The sequence below is a fragment of the Gavia stellata genome, chromosome 8 (genome assembly GCF_030936135.1).
Source record: "Gavia stellata isolate bGavSte3 chromosome 8, bGavSte3.hap2, whole genome shotgun sequence".
NCBI classification, from domain to species: domain Eukaryota; kingdom Metazoa; phylum Chordata; class Aves; order Gaviiformes; family Gaviidae; genus Gavia; species Gavia stellata.
This window is the reverse complement of record NC_082601.1, coordinates 45,013,398-45,030,505: the sequence shown is the minus strand read 5'-3', so window position 1 is coordinate 45,030,505 and position 17,108 is coordinate 45,013,398. Positions and strand designations below refer to the sequence as shown.

The 17,108-nt window shown below is 49.7% G+C and overlaps 1 protein-coding gene across 1 annotated transcript in view; it reads left to right on the top strand.

The window, feature by feature from the left end:
* The window catches only part of LOC132317440 (hydrocephalus-inducing protein homolog), a 69,973-nt gene that overhangs the window by 37,101 nt on the left and 15,764 nt on the right, over window positions 1-17,108 (top strand). The window contains exons 17-22 of the mRNA XM_059820808.1: window positions 1,129-1,281; window positions 6,478-6,716; window positions 9,666-9,921; window positions 11,908-12,051; window positions 13,461-13,604; window positions 14,460-14,773. Coding sequence (XP_059676791.1) covers window positions 1,129-1,281; window positions 6,478-6,716; window positions 9,666-9,921; window positions 11,908-12,051; window positions 13,461-13,604; window positions 14,460-14,773 — 1,250 coding nt within the window. The remainder of the gene's footprint in view (window positions 1-1,128; window positions 1,282-6,477; window positions 6,717-9,665; window positions 9,922-11,907; window positions 12,052-13,460; window positions 13,605-14,459; window positions 14,774-17,108) is intronic.

The following is a 17,108-nucleotide window of genomic DNA, read 5'->3' as shown; positions in this document are numbered from 1 at the left end:
GCACGTAAGAAAACATGCTGAAGTGATGTTTTGTGCAAAGCTGGATTTAAGCTTTTCTGAAGTCAGGCCCATCATGTTTGAGAAATATCCATCAAATCTCTTTGCCAAAAGTCCCAGCTGAAAACATGTGAGTCTCCACACCATTTGCATACACAACAGCAGCAGCGACAACAAAATGTGGTCAAGAGACCGTTGTATGTAGTGTCCTGGCTTCATCTAGCTGAAATCTAGATGAAATTTAGTTACACTTTAAATTAAAAGGATACTAACTTTTGAAGCAGCTGTTTTAAAATGTCTTGTCATCTGTCTGAGCATGAAGGAGGATGTCAGAGGATTGCTGGGAACCTGAGGCTTTCTGTAACAGAAAGGAAGGCTGACATGTTGAAAGTAGTTGCGGGATTTAAACTTCCATGAAAAGGAATGGAAATGATGCTGCTAAATCCCCTGGATGCCACTGAACCTCTCAACCCAGGCCCTTGTGGGTGTGCCATGTAAAGCAGTCAACGGGAAGGCCAGGCAACGCAGGCTTTGCAGGGAAATGTGAAGTTTGACAAAAGAGTTGCTCGTAAATATAAGGCATGCTTCCCTTCAAAAGAAGGGTTTCCCCCCACTAGAATTTATGTCTGTTATTCATATAATACCAGGAATACACACAAGCACAAATCAGAGGCAAGTAACTTGCATGATCTGTACTCTGAAGAGCCTGCTTTGCTTCTGACTTGTGCTGGTTGTCACAGGTGTCGCTTTGGGAGTGTTAACGAAGTTAGTCTCCAAGTGGGGCTGTGCAGCAGCAGAAGTCAGGGAGGGTGGTTTGGGGCAAGGCTGAGCAGGAAAAGGGGTGGGAGCAGGCACAGGGTACAGGGAAGAGAGCTAACAGTGTGGAGGAGGTGTGAAAAAGCAAGCGTGGGAAACTGGGTTTCTTTACCCCCTGATACCGGGAGCTTGTGGCTTTCAGATGGGATGGCTCCAGATCCCACACGTGCTCCAGGCCTTCTGTTTCAGTCTTACCACACTGGAAATTTCAAACCACCCTAATCATCCCTCAGTCTAGGAGTACCCTTAGAGTGGTCTAATCTTTTTCAACTTTCCCTGTTCTCTTTGATCTTTCCTACCTGCTTCCTGGAGCAGAAGATCCATTTAGTGAGCGTTGGAGAAGGACCAGTTGTCTCCGTGCACCCGAGTAAAATAAATTTTGGCCGTATCCAAGTTTTACAAGATGCTTCCCAAACTCTCCGCCTCTGCAATCAGACTGTCATCCCTGCATCCTTCTGGGCAGAGATGGTAAGTATCTGTGGGGCTCTTTTCCAGCAAAAATGGTCCATAGCAGCCTGTGACTTGACCTTTCTATGCAACATTTCCATATTGCTCCCCGAGGGAGAAAGGGAGATATTCCATCACAACGTGGCAAGAGGAGCCTGGCTCTGGGGGCGGTTTTCTCTGGGGAACCCCTCAGTAAAATAGAAAGTTTGCATAGATGTTTGAGCAGAAATGAGTCTGGATCACTTTTACAAGTTGTCCCTTTGTTTTGTGGAAGGTATTTAGCTCTGAGAGTTATGCTTTTGGAGCTCTAGGCGATGAAGGGAACCCTGTGGCCCTTTGCTCCTGAAAGAGCATGGGTTTCCCTGTGGTTTCCCTGTTCCATCTGCATCTGCTTTGCCTCAACCTCCAGCTGACGATAGAGACTAGGGTGTGAGGTCTGTCCTCCAACTGCTGGTGGTGAGGTGAGTTTCACCCCTACTGGGGGTCACCCCAGCTGGGTTGTTGCCCAAAGATATGCTTGTAAGGGTGGTGTAGCGACAGAGTCTGTAGACTCCGTAGCATTGCAGAGCATCTCTGGAGAGTAGCTGCAGAAGAAGGTTATTTAATTCATGGAGGCTGCCTAGTGTGACAAGCTGCATAGCAGGAGGAGAGCTTGGCTGCTTCCCTGGCAGGGGGAGTGGGGCTGATGCAGGCGGGAAGGGCTCGGGTGCTGAGGCTGGGTGGGATGTGCTCCCCACTGGAGGGGGGATGGAGGCAGGAAAACAGGGTTTGGAGGGGGTTTGTGCTTCTCTGTGCTAGGTGGGTTGAAGTTCTGGGGCTGGTTAACCCAGGCTGAATTTCCCTTTTGCTGCTTTTGCAGCTTGTTCGCTCCAGTTTCTGTGCCCCGGAGCATAAACATAACCTCAAAGTGGGGGATTCCCAGGGCAGCTTTCTTTGGCTCCACAAAGAAAATCTGCTTTCCATCTCTGCAGAGAGCAAGCCACCTCGGATGGGTGGTACTGGTGTATAAATGATGGGGTTTGCATGCTTGTACCCAAGACTGACCTTCAGAGCTCCGTTTAGGTACTACCGTCGGGGTGTGATGCCTTCCCTCCCTCCCCTGGGCAGCTTGCAGTGCACCCAGGGAGCTTGCAGGGGTGTATCTGCCTCTCCATTGCCTCAGTGCCCTAACTTATGGGACTGGGCAATAAATCCCATCCTGCTTCCCTGCGATCTCTGCAAATATTGTGCTAATCAATAACTCAAACAGTAATATGAGGTGGTTCAGGGATGACTTCTTTTCCTGCAGCAAAGATGGCCTCTGCTGTTCCATAGCCCCTCTGCTGACTCCCCAGCATGGAGTTACCCCATGGTGAGCATCTCAGCTTCTCAGGATAGCTGCTGCTATCCTGGAGATGTTCAAGGAGGCAGGTGCTGGGAACCTGCTGGATCAGCCGTTTCAGCAAGGGCTCTTCAGACCCTTCAGGACGGTGATGCTGAGCCTGCCTGATGGGAGCAGCACCGTGGCAGGCGAGGTGTGCTCCAGCTCCTCCCTTGCCCTCAGCAGCTGCCTACTTTGGTGCTGTTTTGTTGCCTCGGTTGAAGTTTTGCCCTTTGCTGCTGCCTGGCAGTTTATTGATGGGAAGAAGGGACTGAATAATTTTGGAGATAAAATTTGAGATGCAGTCGGGTGTCAGGGTGACCTGCACATGTAGATCTGAGAGCAGAACTGGCTCCGGCCGTCCCTTAGCCTAGCTGATGGGTGACGTGGGCATCCTTCATTCATTTGCGCCCCTGAACCCAAGTCTTGTGTTCTCGAAGATGCCAAAGCTGCTGCTTTGATTTCCTGCTTGGAGACTGCCGCAGGACAGCGAGCTGGGATTTCCCTGTTTCCCGTTTGATGGCTAATCTCAAAACCCTGGCTCTTTGCAGTTAGGCTTCTGGATCACGGTCCCCACTCGAAAGAAAGAGCTCTTGATTGAAATTTTCAGAGCAGTGTTGGATCAGCAACATTACAGCATGCTGACTGGCAGCTCAACAACCTGAATGAGATTAGATTAAGGGGCAGCAACAGGGCAAATAAAAGGCTGGTGTCTTGTTCAAAACAGAAAAGGAAAATGCTGTAATGCAGATGGCCATGGTGGTATCCTTAACCACCACATGCAAATTGCTGTTCCTGTCAAGTCGAGCTTTCTTCTTGCTTTATGGGAGAAAAGAGCATTATCTGAGCAAGCTGAGATGTTTTTTGTGGATAACTTCACTTTGGGATAGAGACTTAAGGAATTACCTGGAGTACTCCTCATCATGCACAGGCTTCCCCGTGCCCCTCTTGTGTCTGTCGGATGAGTTGCGGGGAGCAGCACTGAGCATCTCTGCCACCAGAAGGAAGGAAATAAAAACCCCCTCCAAAGCTGTGCCTTGAGATGGGACTTTTTGGGTTTGTACTGGAGTGTAGGGACTTCATACCCTAGTCCTTGGTTGACTTATCCCTGCTTGCCGGGGTAGCTGCAGGGCTGTGACCCTTGGGGCCAGCGTGTTATCCCATGCTCATCCACTGAATCCTGTGTCTGTCTGACGTACCTTTCTTTGTCAGATTGCTTTCCCAGCTGCCAGGCAGCCCTGTTAGAGCATCCTGTGGATCCCGCAAGGGGAGGATTTGCCTTTTTTGTGGTAAAAAAGACTGGAGGAATAGGTCAACATGAAGGAGCTGCTGCAGCTTAGCTGGGGGCTGATGCGACCTGCTGAAAAAAGTGGCCGTTTCTCCTCCTTGCTGTCGCTGTCATCGTCTTTTCCTGTTTCCCTAAGTATCTGATTTTTGCTGTATTGACAAGTGCAAAAGAGTTGTATTGATTAATGGAAGTGTTTGCTTTCCCTGCAGAAAGGCAGAGAGAAAAAAGCATCTTTCTTTGATCATTTCCTACTTGTTTGTTGTCACTCTGTCTCCTCAGGCATCTTTTATTTGGCTACCAAGAATGACATGTCTCAGCATCACAGAAGGCAGCTGCGTATCACACCTGTGAGATCAGGAAGGAAAAGACAAGGCCTAGGGTGCAATTTTTGTTAATCAGCGGCAGCTTTCTTCTGCCTGCATAACCACCGTGCTGGGTGTGTTATGTGCTACCGCAGGGAGGCAAACGGTGTTTTCCTGGTGCCTTGTAATGAGGGAGGAGAGAGGAAAGCTTTCTTGGGACTTCCCCTTGTAGTGACGGTGCTCTGTTTCCTAATTTTGGGTTCCTGTCTCCTTTGACGGGATCCTTGACCTCCCTAATCCAGAGCCCTGTGCTCCTGATGGAGCTCACTGCCGCGTGGTCTCCAGCAGCGGTCATCCAGCCAGATGTGTTGTCGTCTTCAGGAGAGCACCTGGGGAGCAGATCCCCTTCCACCTTCCCAGGGATGAGCTGCCCTCAGATTCAACTGGAGCTGATGTTGCAGAAGAGACCATGTTTTGTTTATTTAAAAAAAAAAAAAAGAAGCTGCACCTGTTTATCTTCTCACTGGGATTCCCTAGAGAGAATCAAGTGATTTTCAGGCAGCATATAAAGAGTTTTGGTCAAACTCAGTGTAAGCAAGGAGAGAACATGCAGTTCCCATTCCCATATTTGCTTCTCTCCTCATTTAGTGCAGGTTTTGTTTCATTTCCTGATTTCATTGCATATTATCTCAAGCTTTTGATGACATGCCCTTTATTAAAGAAATGGTCATATGGAGAGACAGCAAAACAGGGAGATAAACTTCAAAACAGTGCCGATAAAGAGATGCTGTTTTAGTGATTCTGTTTTTTGTTCTGGCTGATGTGCGATTTTGTTGTTATCTGAGCGAATTGCGCAGGCTGCGGGGAGGGAAGGCTTTGAAGAGCCTGGAACTGAGTTTATTAGTTTTGCCAGTGCCTGGAATAATTTTGATGCCTTTGGCATGCTCCATCCTGGGATGCAGGCATGCAGACCTGACGTGCAGTCAGCCTAAGGAGTTTTCATAGCTGGGGCACCTCCCCACGCTGCCGGGACCCTGAATGCTCAGCAAGTTACTGCTTCCCTGTCCTCCCGCTAGTCTTACCCTCGTTAGCAGAGGTCATTTGGGGGGGTTATTTAAAATGCTTTCCATGACTTTGAAGTGCTGCTTGGTTTTCTGGTGTTCTTCTCCCTTGGGCTGTCTGGTGTCCTGTTAGAGCTCAGTGCCACCAGGCTGACAGATGGAAACTCAAGCTGACTTCACCTGGATCAGGCACTTGGATCATGTCAGGCCTGCAAGCTCATCCTTGCTTTTCATTAAAAAAAGAAGAAAAAAGCCTTTTCTCTTAGAATACTGCGGTGTTTTGGGTGAGTAGTGCCTGTCGTCCCAAACACAGCACTGAACTGTGGGGTGCGTGTGCCACTAACACCGTGATGGACACTTTGAAGCCGTACATCTACATCCCAGTGCATTTCATGCTGGCCAGGGGATGTTGCATGCGTTTCTCTTTGTCCGCTGCAAGCTTGCTCCCTGCAACTGTGCTTTTAAATGGACCGGGGGTCCAGCCCCCTCATTGCCCCATCTGTAGCGCAAGGTGCATGAGAAACCAGAGGAGGAGAATGCTTGGGAAGCCCGGGCCATGCCCACAGGGCATGTCTTGCCCTTTCTTTCTGCTTAGTTCTTTACTGCCCTGCTGTAAACACTTACAGCTGAGTGTTTCAAAGCCAAGGACAGTGGGACACCTCGCTGCAGCTGGTGATCAGTGGGGACCGAGTGCTTCAGTCCTTCAGGGGCTGTTGAGAAGCACTGCCTAACTCTTGGGAGAGACGACCGGTTTTGCAGAGTTATTCTTCAGGCTCTCAGCAGTATCCCCCAGGCACGTGGCTGCCACGGTGGGATTTGAGCAGTCCTCTGGCTTCCTCTGGCCTTGAGCCTTCATGCAAACCCGGCCACCGTTGTTGGGAAGCCAGGAGAGATAAAGTAGCTTCCCTTGGTGCGCACTCCAAAAGAGAGACCAAAAGAGGAGGGGGAATAACCTTCTCCTGAGGATGAGCATCTCTTGGGTTGGGCAAAACGGGGTTAATGAAGTGAGTCTGTTAAAGGAGGGTAAACTACAGGTTGTATAAGCTCCTGCATAGTTGCTGTTTGCAGACACCGTAGCTTAGATTTAGGGAAATGAAGCCTTTCTGGTTTTTACCCTCGTATCTTTAGTCCTTCCTTTTCCTGCACCCTACAAGAGACCAGGGTCCATGGTTTCCATGCTAAGTTAGTGTTTGGCTTGTCTTGCAGGCTGGCAAACGCTCGCGCTGGAGGATTGAACCCAGTAAAGGAGTGATCCCCCCCGAGACTGAGGTGTCTGTGACCATCATCGCAAACTTGGATGACACGGAGAAATTCAGGGACGAGGTGAACCTGTTCATAGAGAACAGCCGTTCCTATGTCATCCCCGTCCGGGCTGTCGGCATTGGCACCACCATTGTCACTGACAAACCCTTTGGTCCGGAGCTCAACTTGGGACGCCACTTCAGGTAGGCTACCTCTCAGCTCCCGCTTCTGCCGTGGGCTCAGCCAGGAGGAGTTTTGCTGTAGTCCTTCAGGCTAGTTCTCCTTCCGTGCTCAAGGTCCTGGCTCCGTTTCACTGAAGCCACAAGAATTCCTTTAGAAGCATTTTATGGCCATTTGAAAGATGTTAGATGCCATCAAAAGCCACCAAAATGGACACCAGTTGCTAAATTGTCACTGAATTGCCCTTACTTATAATACCTTTATTTCCTCACTTTATCAAATAAAGATACGGAGGAAGAACAGTAGGTCCCCGAAGCCTCCTGCTGGAAAACACTACATCACGAGTATAAACATATTTCCCTTTGGAATAACATGGCTTGCTTTTTCACTCACTGTGGAGTATCATCTTGCAGCAGCGGAAAACTGTGGAGGTAGCTTGTTAGCAACTCCTCGAGTAAAGTAATGGTGCTGCTTTATTTCCCCTCTGCCGGGAGTCCTGGAGGAGCAGCAGAATTTGTCTTTGCCCTGTATCATGCCTTAGTTCACTCGTCATCCCCGGCTCCCCTGCCAGGCTGCTCTTTATGAGACGTAGTTGCTCTTTCCTCGTCACTCCTGCCTGCTTTCCTCCCTGTCTCCTCTGTCAAGACCGCAGCAGCAGCCCGGGGCACGGGCAAGTGAGGGTGGCTGCAGGCCCAGCTCTGAAAGGGAGAGGAGGAGAGGTTGGGTGGGATAAATTGAGAGTATTTATTGAAAGAGCTTGGCTCGGAGGAGGGGATTTGTTGATGCTTCCGTGTGTGTCTGAAACCAGGCACGTCCTTCTAAACAGGGGAGGGAAATAAGCCTTTGCAAAGTGCTGCTTGCCTTGTGTTGGAGACCTTTTGGGGCGAGAGGCATCATCTTCTCGAGGTGCCTGTTCCTTTCCCTGGCTGCAAAGAGGGTCCACAGTGCTCTGATACCTACATTTTTGGTTAGAAAGAGCAGGTTAATCCTACCTTAAGCATTTAGGATAGATTTTCAGCAACTTAAATATGCATCCACAAGCCATCCACATCAGCAGGGACGTTGCAGGGAGGTTGGTGCTTGTCCAGCGTGTCCTGTGCTCTGTGCAGCCGCAGATTGGCTACACAACACAGGGGACAATGTTGGGGTGGCTCATGTCATTGTGCTCTGCCCCCCTTCACCCGCAGGCTCTGTTTGGAGTTGTTGCCGTTGGTGTCGGCTGCAGAACTGCCACCGAGTGAGCTGTGGTGGGACCCCGGTAACATCTCCGATGAGTTGGGCTTTCCCAGAGCCACAAATTCTGCATCTCCCCAGAGCTGCTCCGAGCTTTCATCCGTTGCTCTCCACAACACACACCATTTCATACTAAACTTGTAAACCTCATTATTTTTTTTTTAACAGTGTGTTTCACAGACTTGTTTGTTCTATAGTACATGCTTGTGTGTTTGTATTTAGCTGCTTATGGCAGACATGCATTTTGTAAGCCACATGTTCTGTACCTTTCAAAAAGACAATAACTGTTCCAGGAACTCTTCATTTCCTGGTCATGCTCAGCTTTATAGAGGGTAAAATAATTACTCCAGACTAGCCTGCGGTTAGTGTTTCTTTACCTGAAGGAATCAATTTCCATTGAATATTCATCTGGCTTTATATCTAGCTCTAGTTCTTCATCTCTGGTTGTCGCTCCGTTCCCTCAGCAGCTAGAGCTGGTCTTGCTGCCGTGTTCGTATTGGGAAAACTTCTGTTGATCCTGTGTTCTCAGAGTGCATTTATCTCCCTAAAACACAAAACCAGCTGCACTGTTGAGGCAAAGGGCGATATGTTGGGGGCGATGAGGGTTGGCTGCTCCCTAAGGGATGGGGGGATGAGGGGGATCCCACCAGTGAGGCAGGTGGTGCCCAGGTCACCAGATGAGTCTGTATACCCTGCAGCCTCCCCAGTAGCATCTTTGGAGGAAGCCACCTGAGGCAGCAGTTCCCAAGGGGAAGGTGAAATGGCAGCGAAGCTGTTCCTCCCTCCACTTGCAGCCAGGCCAGGCCAGCTCAGTGTCTGATGCAGCGAGACCTACAGGAAGCCCCTTGGAAAAATACTCGGATTATTAAGCCCCAAAGGCTGGTGATGCTCTGTCTGCAGCAACTGAGATGATGTTTGTGTTGGGTCTGGCTGAGATGGAGTTCATTTTCCCCATAGCAGCCCTCATAGTGCTGTGCTTTGTATTGGTAGCTAGAAGGGTGCTGATAAGGCACCGGTGTTTTGGGTACTGCTGAGCAGTGCTCGCACAGCACCAGGGCTGTCTCTCCAACATTCCCCCATCCCCGCTAGGCTGGGGGTGGGCAAGATCTTGGGAGGGGTCATAGCCAGGACAGCTGACCCAAACTGCCCAAAGGGATGTTCCATCCCATACGACGCCTGCTCAGCAATAAAAGCTAAGAGAAGAAGGAGGAAGGGGGGGCATTTGTTATTACAACATTTGTCTTGTGGAGCAACCGCTAAGCGTACTGAAGCTCTTCTTCCCGGGAAGTGGCTAGACATCACCTGCTGATGGGAAGTAGAGAATAAATCTTTTCTTTTCCTTTGCTTCTGTGCACGGCCTTTGCTTTTGCCGTATTAAACTGCCTTTCTCGTGACCCACGAGTTTTTTTCCATCTTATTTTCTCCCCGCCCTGTCCTGCTGAGGAGGGGAGTGATTGAGTGGCTTGGTGGGCACCCGGCATCCAGCCGAGGTCAACCCACCACAATGTTCTTCACGAAGCTTTTCCTTGCTGTGCACAACCAGAGCAGCTGCTGGATGGTGATAAACTTCGGGGCAACCAAGGTCTGGCTCTTGCTGTAGCTTTGAGCTAGGTCAGCCTTTTTGGAGGTGCCTTTATTGCTGAGTGTGCAGTCGGATAATGCCTTCAGGGTGCTGAAGCTGGGTGATCGCTGGGAAATGGCAGCTCCCGTGACATTTTCCATCTCTGCTTCTCTTCTAGCCTGGACCCCTGCTGCTACCACTTCAAGATGACGAATAAAGGGCGACGCACCCAGTACCTGTGTTGGACAACAGAAGGTTTCAGCCCGTTTCACCGGCATCATCGTCTCCCTGCCATTGGTACCACCAAGGGCAAAGACTCCGCCCAGAACCCCAAACCTGCCTGCCCCGTGTTTAAGCTTCGGCCTCTGAGGATGGAGCTGATGCCGGGCAAGACTGTGGAGATGACCCTGGAAGGCTTCTCCAGCACTCCACAGGTGAGGTCCCCCATGAGGGCTGAGCCTTTCCCATCGGATCACGTCCACTGGGAGTTCTTTTGCAGCCCCTTGACATTTGCCTGCGAAAATGAGCAAGAACTTTCCAGAAACTGTTTTAATGCCACAAGTTACCACGGCAGCACCAGTTGCTTTTCTTGCTGGCCACCATCAGTTGCTAAGGCTTTTTTTTGTGTTTCTAGAGCTACCATAAACCCAACTTGCTGACACCAAAATGGGGGCTGAAGGAAGTATTGCTACTTCAGGGGCCAAGGGCAGGTTATAAGGTGTCATGTGCTGAGGCAGAAAGGAAGGGCAGGGCAAATAAGTTATACTTGGACTAGGGGGACAGGCAGAAAGTAGATTAAAAAATGCAAGGTCATCTATCTGGGGGAAGCAGTGAGCAAAACAAACCACCTGTGAAGGGCGGGAGTGTCTGGGAGCAGCATCATTTTTCCTCTGTAGACAAACGTAAGCAGAGGGCTTGTCTAGCACTGAGTCCTGGAGGAGAAAAAACGAACAGGGTGTGTCAGCTCTAATGATCATTCCCCATGTGGGAGTCTCTTCCCAGGGATCATTATAATTGACAGCTTGACTTTTGTCAATATTTCCAGAACAGCTCGCCCCAGTCTCTTAGCCAGCCCCGGTGTCCCAAGGGCAGCCAGGTCTTGCAGCAGCCTTGGATGGCAGCTGAGAGGGGAGGGATTTCAGCAGGGTCACTGGGTGTTCTCCCTGGACCCTTCTTTCCAGGGGGAATCCAACTCTGCAGAGAAACTGCCAGCTACCCCTGGTGTGCATTCCCTGGCTCCAGGACCACTGGGCACAGATGTTTAAGCAACTATGGACTAAATCTGCATTAAGCTCCTGCTGATACCAGTGCTTTGAAAGGTTTTTTAAAGGGTTGCCTGAGTGGCAGCTTGAGGAAGACTTGATTACTCACTCAATTGACTGTGATGGGATTGTCCCTGTGCAGTTCTGAGCCCAAAGGTTTTGCTGAAGAGGGAAAAAGGTACTAGAAAGGAAGGAAAATGATCAGGGTATTGGTGAGGGTGTCTTGCCCGGAAAGGCCAAAGGGGATCTGTGAGCTCAGCTGTGGCTGCCTGGTTCGTGCAGTCAAAGCCCAGACCCTGGGAGTGGGTTTTCCACCTTACTTGGGGTCTTGGGAACTTAATTCTCTTCAGGTTGGCCAGAAGCCCAACTGCCTGCACTGCACGTGCAGCACAGATGATTTTGGAGGCTGTAGACTCCGAGGAGTTGTTGGGTTGTGGTGTTGTACCAGAGGGAAGAATGAGAAATGACGGGAGGAATTTGGGAAAGTGAAACCATGAGAAATCAGGAAAAAGTCTTGAACATAAGAGCATCCAGCTTCAGCAGAGGGTTTTTGTGTGGAGTGCAAGACATCTCTTTCCTAGGGAGATTTCTTTTCAAAGCAGCTCTAGGAGGGCACAGTACATCCTAGGAATGAGTGATCCCCTCTTTACCTGAAGGCAGGCTGGCTATTTGGGTTTTTGCCATGTATCCTTTCTACTAAGCTTCCAAGGGAGGGTTTGCTGGCATTGGCCCTTGTACCACTTGTTTCCCTTAGTATAGTTATATATTTTTTTAATCAGTTCCTACAGCTTTCTGTAAGCATTATGCTTAGCGATGGGGCACATCAAAACAAGCATCATTTGGGGCAGGGATTATTACGATTGTAGACAGCACGTGACTCAAGTGCCTTTTGTGGATGTTGGGGTGTAGCGGTATGGATGTTTGAGTGCAGCATAAATAGGGTGTAGCATAGAAAGAGAGAGGGCTGTTGAGGAGACGAGTGACTGTCACTTTAGGGCAGTAATACCTGTTGATGGTTGATGGCCAAGATCCCATGGCACAGTTTTTATCCAGGCTATCAAAATCCTTTATGTCCACGGTCGGGTGGCTAGCAAATGCAGGGTGTTTTCTGGATGCCCTGCTAGCACCCGCTGGGTGACGTGTGACTCTTGCATGCAGGTAGTGAAGGAGCGGCTGCTGTGTCACGCCATGGTGGGGAGCAAGGCAGGGAAGGCACAGATCATGCAAGTGGACGTCACCTGTGAGTTTGTTGCTCCCATTCTGCAAATATCCTCCAGAGAAATCACTTTCCGGGTGGAGAAGGTAAGTCTTTGGATTGCATGCTGGCATTGAATAGCTTGGCTGATGACTGAGAGCCCGTGGGGTGTGTGTGCTTGTGTTCAAAGGGGGAAGTTAAATATCTTGTCCGAGTCCTCAGGGCTTTGACTATTGATTTGAGCAGGACCAAGCTTTTGCCATTAACACCGAGATCATTATTTCGCTTCTCTGGGCTTGGGGACAGTCTCACCAGCCGTATTCAGCCTTTCTTGAGGTGGATACAGAATTGAGCTGCTGAGCCAAGGGCACAGGGTGAGACGTGTGGGACCCACGAGAACAGCGTGGGCTTTGCGCAGCCCCCTCGTGTGCTGGGGCTGCAGGTGGGAGAGCAGAGAGCTGCAGCTGAGTGATGCTAAACCTGCTCCTCACCCCTCCTGAGGTGCTTTGTAAAGTAAGTGAGGACGTTTTCAGGGATGGGACTGGTTTTTAACTTCACCGAAGTAAAACTGAGATTACAGCTGCTCTGCCGAGGGGGATCGTGGCCACTTCTAGAGAGACACCAGTTTCTGTACTCAGTATAAAGGGAGGTTTTTGAGGATCCTCCTTCAAGGCACAGTGAAGTCTGAACACTGATCCTGTAGGGGAGCTGAGAAAAACTGAGAGAGCTGTCAGCTCCTCAGGCTGATGAGGGAAAACTGTCATCTCTTGTCTCTCTTTGCCTTCTCTGCTCTTGGTGTGCTCTTTGCATTTCCCCAAGCCTCACTTTCTTCAAAGGACCCGCAGATGTTCTTCCGCTGCAGTGATGGTAATACCAACACAAAACAGGAGCCCTCTAGTCTCTGGATCCTGACTCCTGCATCATCTTTCTCTCTCCCATGAGGTGTCTGAAAAAGAGAAGATACTTCATTATTTAGTTTCTGCGTTTTCAGGTCTCTCCTCTGGTTCCCAGGCTTCCAGAGAAGCACAAAATCCTGTGAGCAGGCAGTTCAGCTTTAATTAGAAGCTTTTCAGCTCTGCCTGATGTCTGCCTGTGGTCTGCTTGATGCCACACGCTCTGATTTATCGAGTACTACGAAGCTGCAGCTGATTGATGTCAGTACACCCCAAAGTAGTTTCCCAAAGCCTGTCTAGTTTATATAAACCACGCAGAGACAAAAGCTCTGGGTTCACTTTCTCTTTTGATCTTGTTCAAGCAGCTGCCTCCTCTCGGGGTCCTATCCCCCCATCTGTACGTGAGACTGTTTCCCTGTCGCCTGGGGGATGCTGTAGTTTCTAAAGATGAAAAGCCTCTGATCTCCTTCAAGGAAACCTTTCTAGAAGGGTAGAAGTGAATAAAAATAGTAAATAGAGATGTATGCTCTTTTGGGGTTGAAAACCTTGAAATGCATCAGAAAAGGGAAGGAGGTCCGTGGCCGCTTCAGGTTGGTTTTTTTCCTTGTCTCCTGTTTCTGTAGCAACCCAGTGATGTCCTAACTCTTCAGCACAAGCCTCTTTCATTAAAAAACATGTCCTCCCTGCCACTCAGCGTTGTCCTGGCCTTGGAGCAACCCTTCGTGATCTGCGATGCGGACCGGCAGCCCCTCCCCGCAGATGTTCAGGTGAGCAGCCGTGGACCTTCGTGCTGGTGGGGTTTGAAGAGGGAGGAGAGTGGTGGTGCATTTCTGTTGGGAGGTCCTCTGGTAGAGAGGTTTATTCTTTAGAATCAGCAGTAGACTGGCCTGAACTAAATCAGATTTGAAACGAGTTGCTGAAGGAAACGAAATATCATCTGAATTGGGGAAATATGTCCTGGCTCTAAGCCATGAGGAGAGGGGAGCGTGCAACTAGGTCTGGGCACGCCATGTAGTAAAGGTGTCTCCTGGAAACCATCCTAGCTCTCCAGCAGCCATCCTTGGATAACCTCAAGAGCAGCTTGCTCCCTTCAAGGGCAGCCCTGCTTTCAGGAAGGCTGAGGATGCTCCTCCAGCTGCTCCCTGGCACCTGCCCCGTTGTTGGTGGAAGGTGTTGGGTATGGACTCTGCTAAACGTGTTGTGGTAGGCACGGCCACCATTTCTGTGCCGTGCCAGTGACTAGCACCTGCAAGGGTGAGGCTGCAATGCCGTTGCGCTTGTGCTGTGAGGAAAAAGATGTTCCTCTGGAGTCAGGGCAAAAGGCCCGGGCTTGCCAGAGTGCTGGTTTAGTTATGTATTTAGCATATAGCTTCTGTGGGTCCAGAATTCAGGAGGACAGTCTTTCTTTCCCTCTTGTACTGATGCAGAGCCCAGAGGCATGAGCCTGAGATAGTCTCAGACCAGAGTGTTGTGGTGCTTGTGGGCAGGTGCCCACTGTAAAGAAAAGGAAGGATGAACTGAGGCGGCCACGTTGGGGTCACACGTTGAATATTTACATTTTCATGCCGTCAGAACTTGGGACTTCATCACACTGGTGGTTAATACTCTTCATCTCCTTGCAGCCCATGAAGCTGGAGATAGGAGAGGAACTTCATCTCTCCATCAGCTTTAACCCTGCTTATGAAGAGGGTTTGAATACCTGGGTAGCAGAGAAGGCTCTGAAGATACGCTTTCTCGAGCACCCTCAGGAGGAGCAGGTCACCGTTCGGGGAGAAGTCTACTTCCCCAATCTCCATTTCCCGACCATGGCCGTGGACTTTGGGTGCCTCTTGAATGACACCGAAGCTGTGCGTTATGTCAGGATGACAAACTGCAGCCCACTTCCTGTCCGGTACCACTGGTCCTTCCTGATGGACAGCCACGTGAACCAGATGAGGTATGTGCGCCTCCACCCTCTCCTTGAAGCTCTTCTTCCCAGTGTCCTGTTTGTACTTTGCAAAGACCAAGCTGTTTGCCTGGCATCTGACAAATTGCTTTCAACTTTCCTTTGTGGAAAGAACACCTACCAGCTGTGGTCAGGCTAGATGCGCAGGGAATAGGTGATCTCCACTAGTTTGATGCTGGGAAAGAGGCAGCATTCTCCAGCCAAGCTGGGACTGTAAGACGCTACCAACACTTTTTGCATAGCCCGTAACCTAGAATCCTGCTTTGTCTCTGGAGCTACAAAGCCACGCTTAGGCACTTGGAGAAGCAGATCTGTGACGGGAGCTCTCTTCCTTCCCTGCCAACCCTATTTGTTGTCATGCCATACGAAAAACTTACACAGGCACTGCCACCAGAACGATGTGCCGCTGCCCCAGTCTCTTGCTGCTGCTTTACCATAGCCCCTGTACTGGTTCCCCTGGGAAGGAAAGCTGGTATGGAAAGCTGCTTTCTCAGACCTTCGTGGCCTGAGGCAAACACCACCTTGGTGAAGTGAGTTTTCATCTGTTCAATGGTACGTCACATTCACCAAACAGCTCTTCAGTGTTTTACAGCGAAATGGCAGGTTCTGCTGCAGCTTCGGGTACAGCTGTAGATGTTGGTGGGAGGACTTGTCTGAACATCCCCTCGGAGCAGGGCCACCCAGCGCTGGTCTGTGGTTTCCAAGCCAATCTGGCAGTATTGCCGGAGCATGTCTATAAACACGTTTCTAGCAGTTCCTCATGCTGTGGCCTCTCTACATAGTACAAAAGTCTAGTCTGGGCAGTTTTGATTACAGTAGCAAATGGTTTTTCCATAATGCCTTAGGAAACCGAGCAAAGTTAGCCAGTGTGCCTTGACGTGCTGCTATTAGAAATACTAGAGATCATCAATAAACAGTTTTGTTTAGGGCATTGGGATCTGTCTCAGAGGAGACGACCTATTGGGAAGTGGAAATTAGCTATGGCTATGAGGAGGGCTTGGAGGAGAAGACCTGGGCATTGGGGTAGCCCATTCACAGCTGGGTCTTGCCAAGTAACAAGAAGTCTTCAGTGTGGCCCTTCTTGATGCATGGCACCTTCAAGAACAGACCCTAAAATGCAGAGGAAAGTCTGCAAAAGCAGGTGGAGGGAGATGGGCAGGGGAAGAGGAGCAGGGCTGTAAGCTCAGCTTGGAGGCCCCTGTCATCCCCTGGTAAATTAGATTAGTGTTTAATTACCAGCTAAAGGGAAAATCTAATTTTGATGATAGAACAATGCATGTGTTTTATAATAAGAGAAACAAACAGAGTGAAGCTGTGTGGAATTAATTTCCTCTAGGGCCACTTGTTGGCTGGTTACCTGTTGATCTTGCCTCTTCTTTTTTTAGAACCAGTTTAGGTTTTTGGAAATGTGAATGCTGACTCAGTTTTCAGCTTTTGATAACCCTGGTCTCCACCGAAATGGGCTTTGCTGGACCTGAGCCTGCAGGTGCTCGTTCTTCCAGTGGATGCAGAGTCACCCAACTCTGCTGAGTTGGTAGCAGTTGAGGGTCCAAAGCATCTGGCAGGATAGCAGCCTTGGCTCCACAGGGTTGGGCATAGCCCCTTTGCTGGCTCGTTAGCACTGTGGACGTTACGACAGCTCCCTTTTCTGCTCTGCATGTTGGTTATGCAGTAATGTACTCTCTCCGGGTCCCTCAGCAGACACCATGTGATCCTCTGTGGCAGAGCTGGAAATGAAGACTGTCTCCAAGCTATTAACACCTCAAATTGCTCATGAAGAGCCCTGCAGAAGGGCAACATGTCAGATACTATTTCTGGTCCACATTAAGCACTGTTGATATTCTAGATTGTCAGATCAAGGTCACTCAGTCTGACACTGAGGGAATCAAACATCAGGTCTCACGAAGGTGAGATCAATAGAATTTAACCGTCCATACATCTAACCTTGCTGGAGCCAATCATCAGAGACTCCCAGCAGCATCAATCAGACACACATGTTTATTTTGGACAGGAGAGAAGAGTGTTGTTTCTCTGCCTGGAAGGGATGCTGTGTGCTTAGATCTTTTTTTTTTTTTTCTTCTAATTGTTCAACCCATTTTTTCCTCCTTACTCTTCAGTCACTGCTGCTACTTTGAGCAGAGCAATCATAGAAGCAGCAGAGTCCAACCGTTGCTGTGTGGTTGGACTTGCCGAACTCATGCCAACCCATGCCCCTTCTCTGATACGGCTGAGCCATAACTCTCTCCTGGTTACTCTTCTTCTATGTGGTTAGAGACAGAGTAGGAATAGGCTCTCCTTACCTCTTGGACCTTTGCTAGCTCAAAGC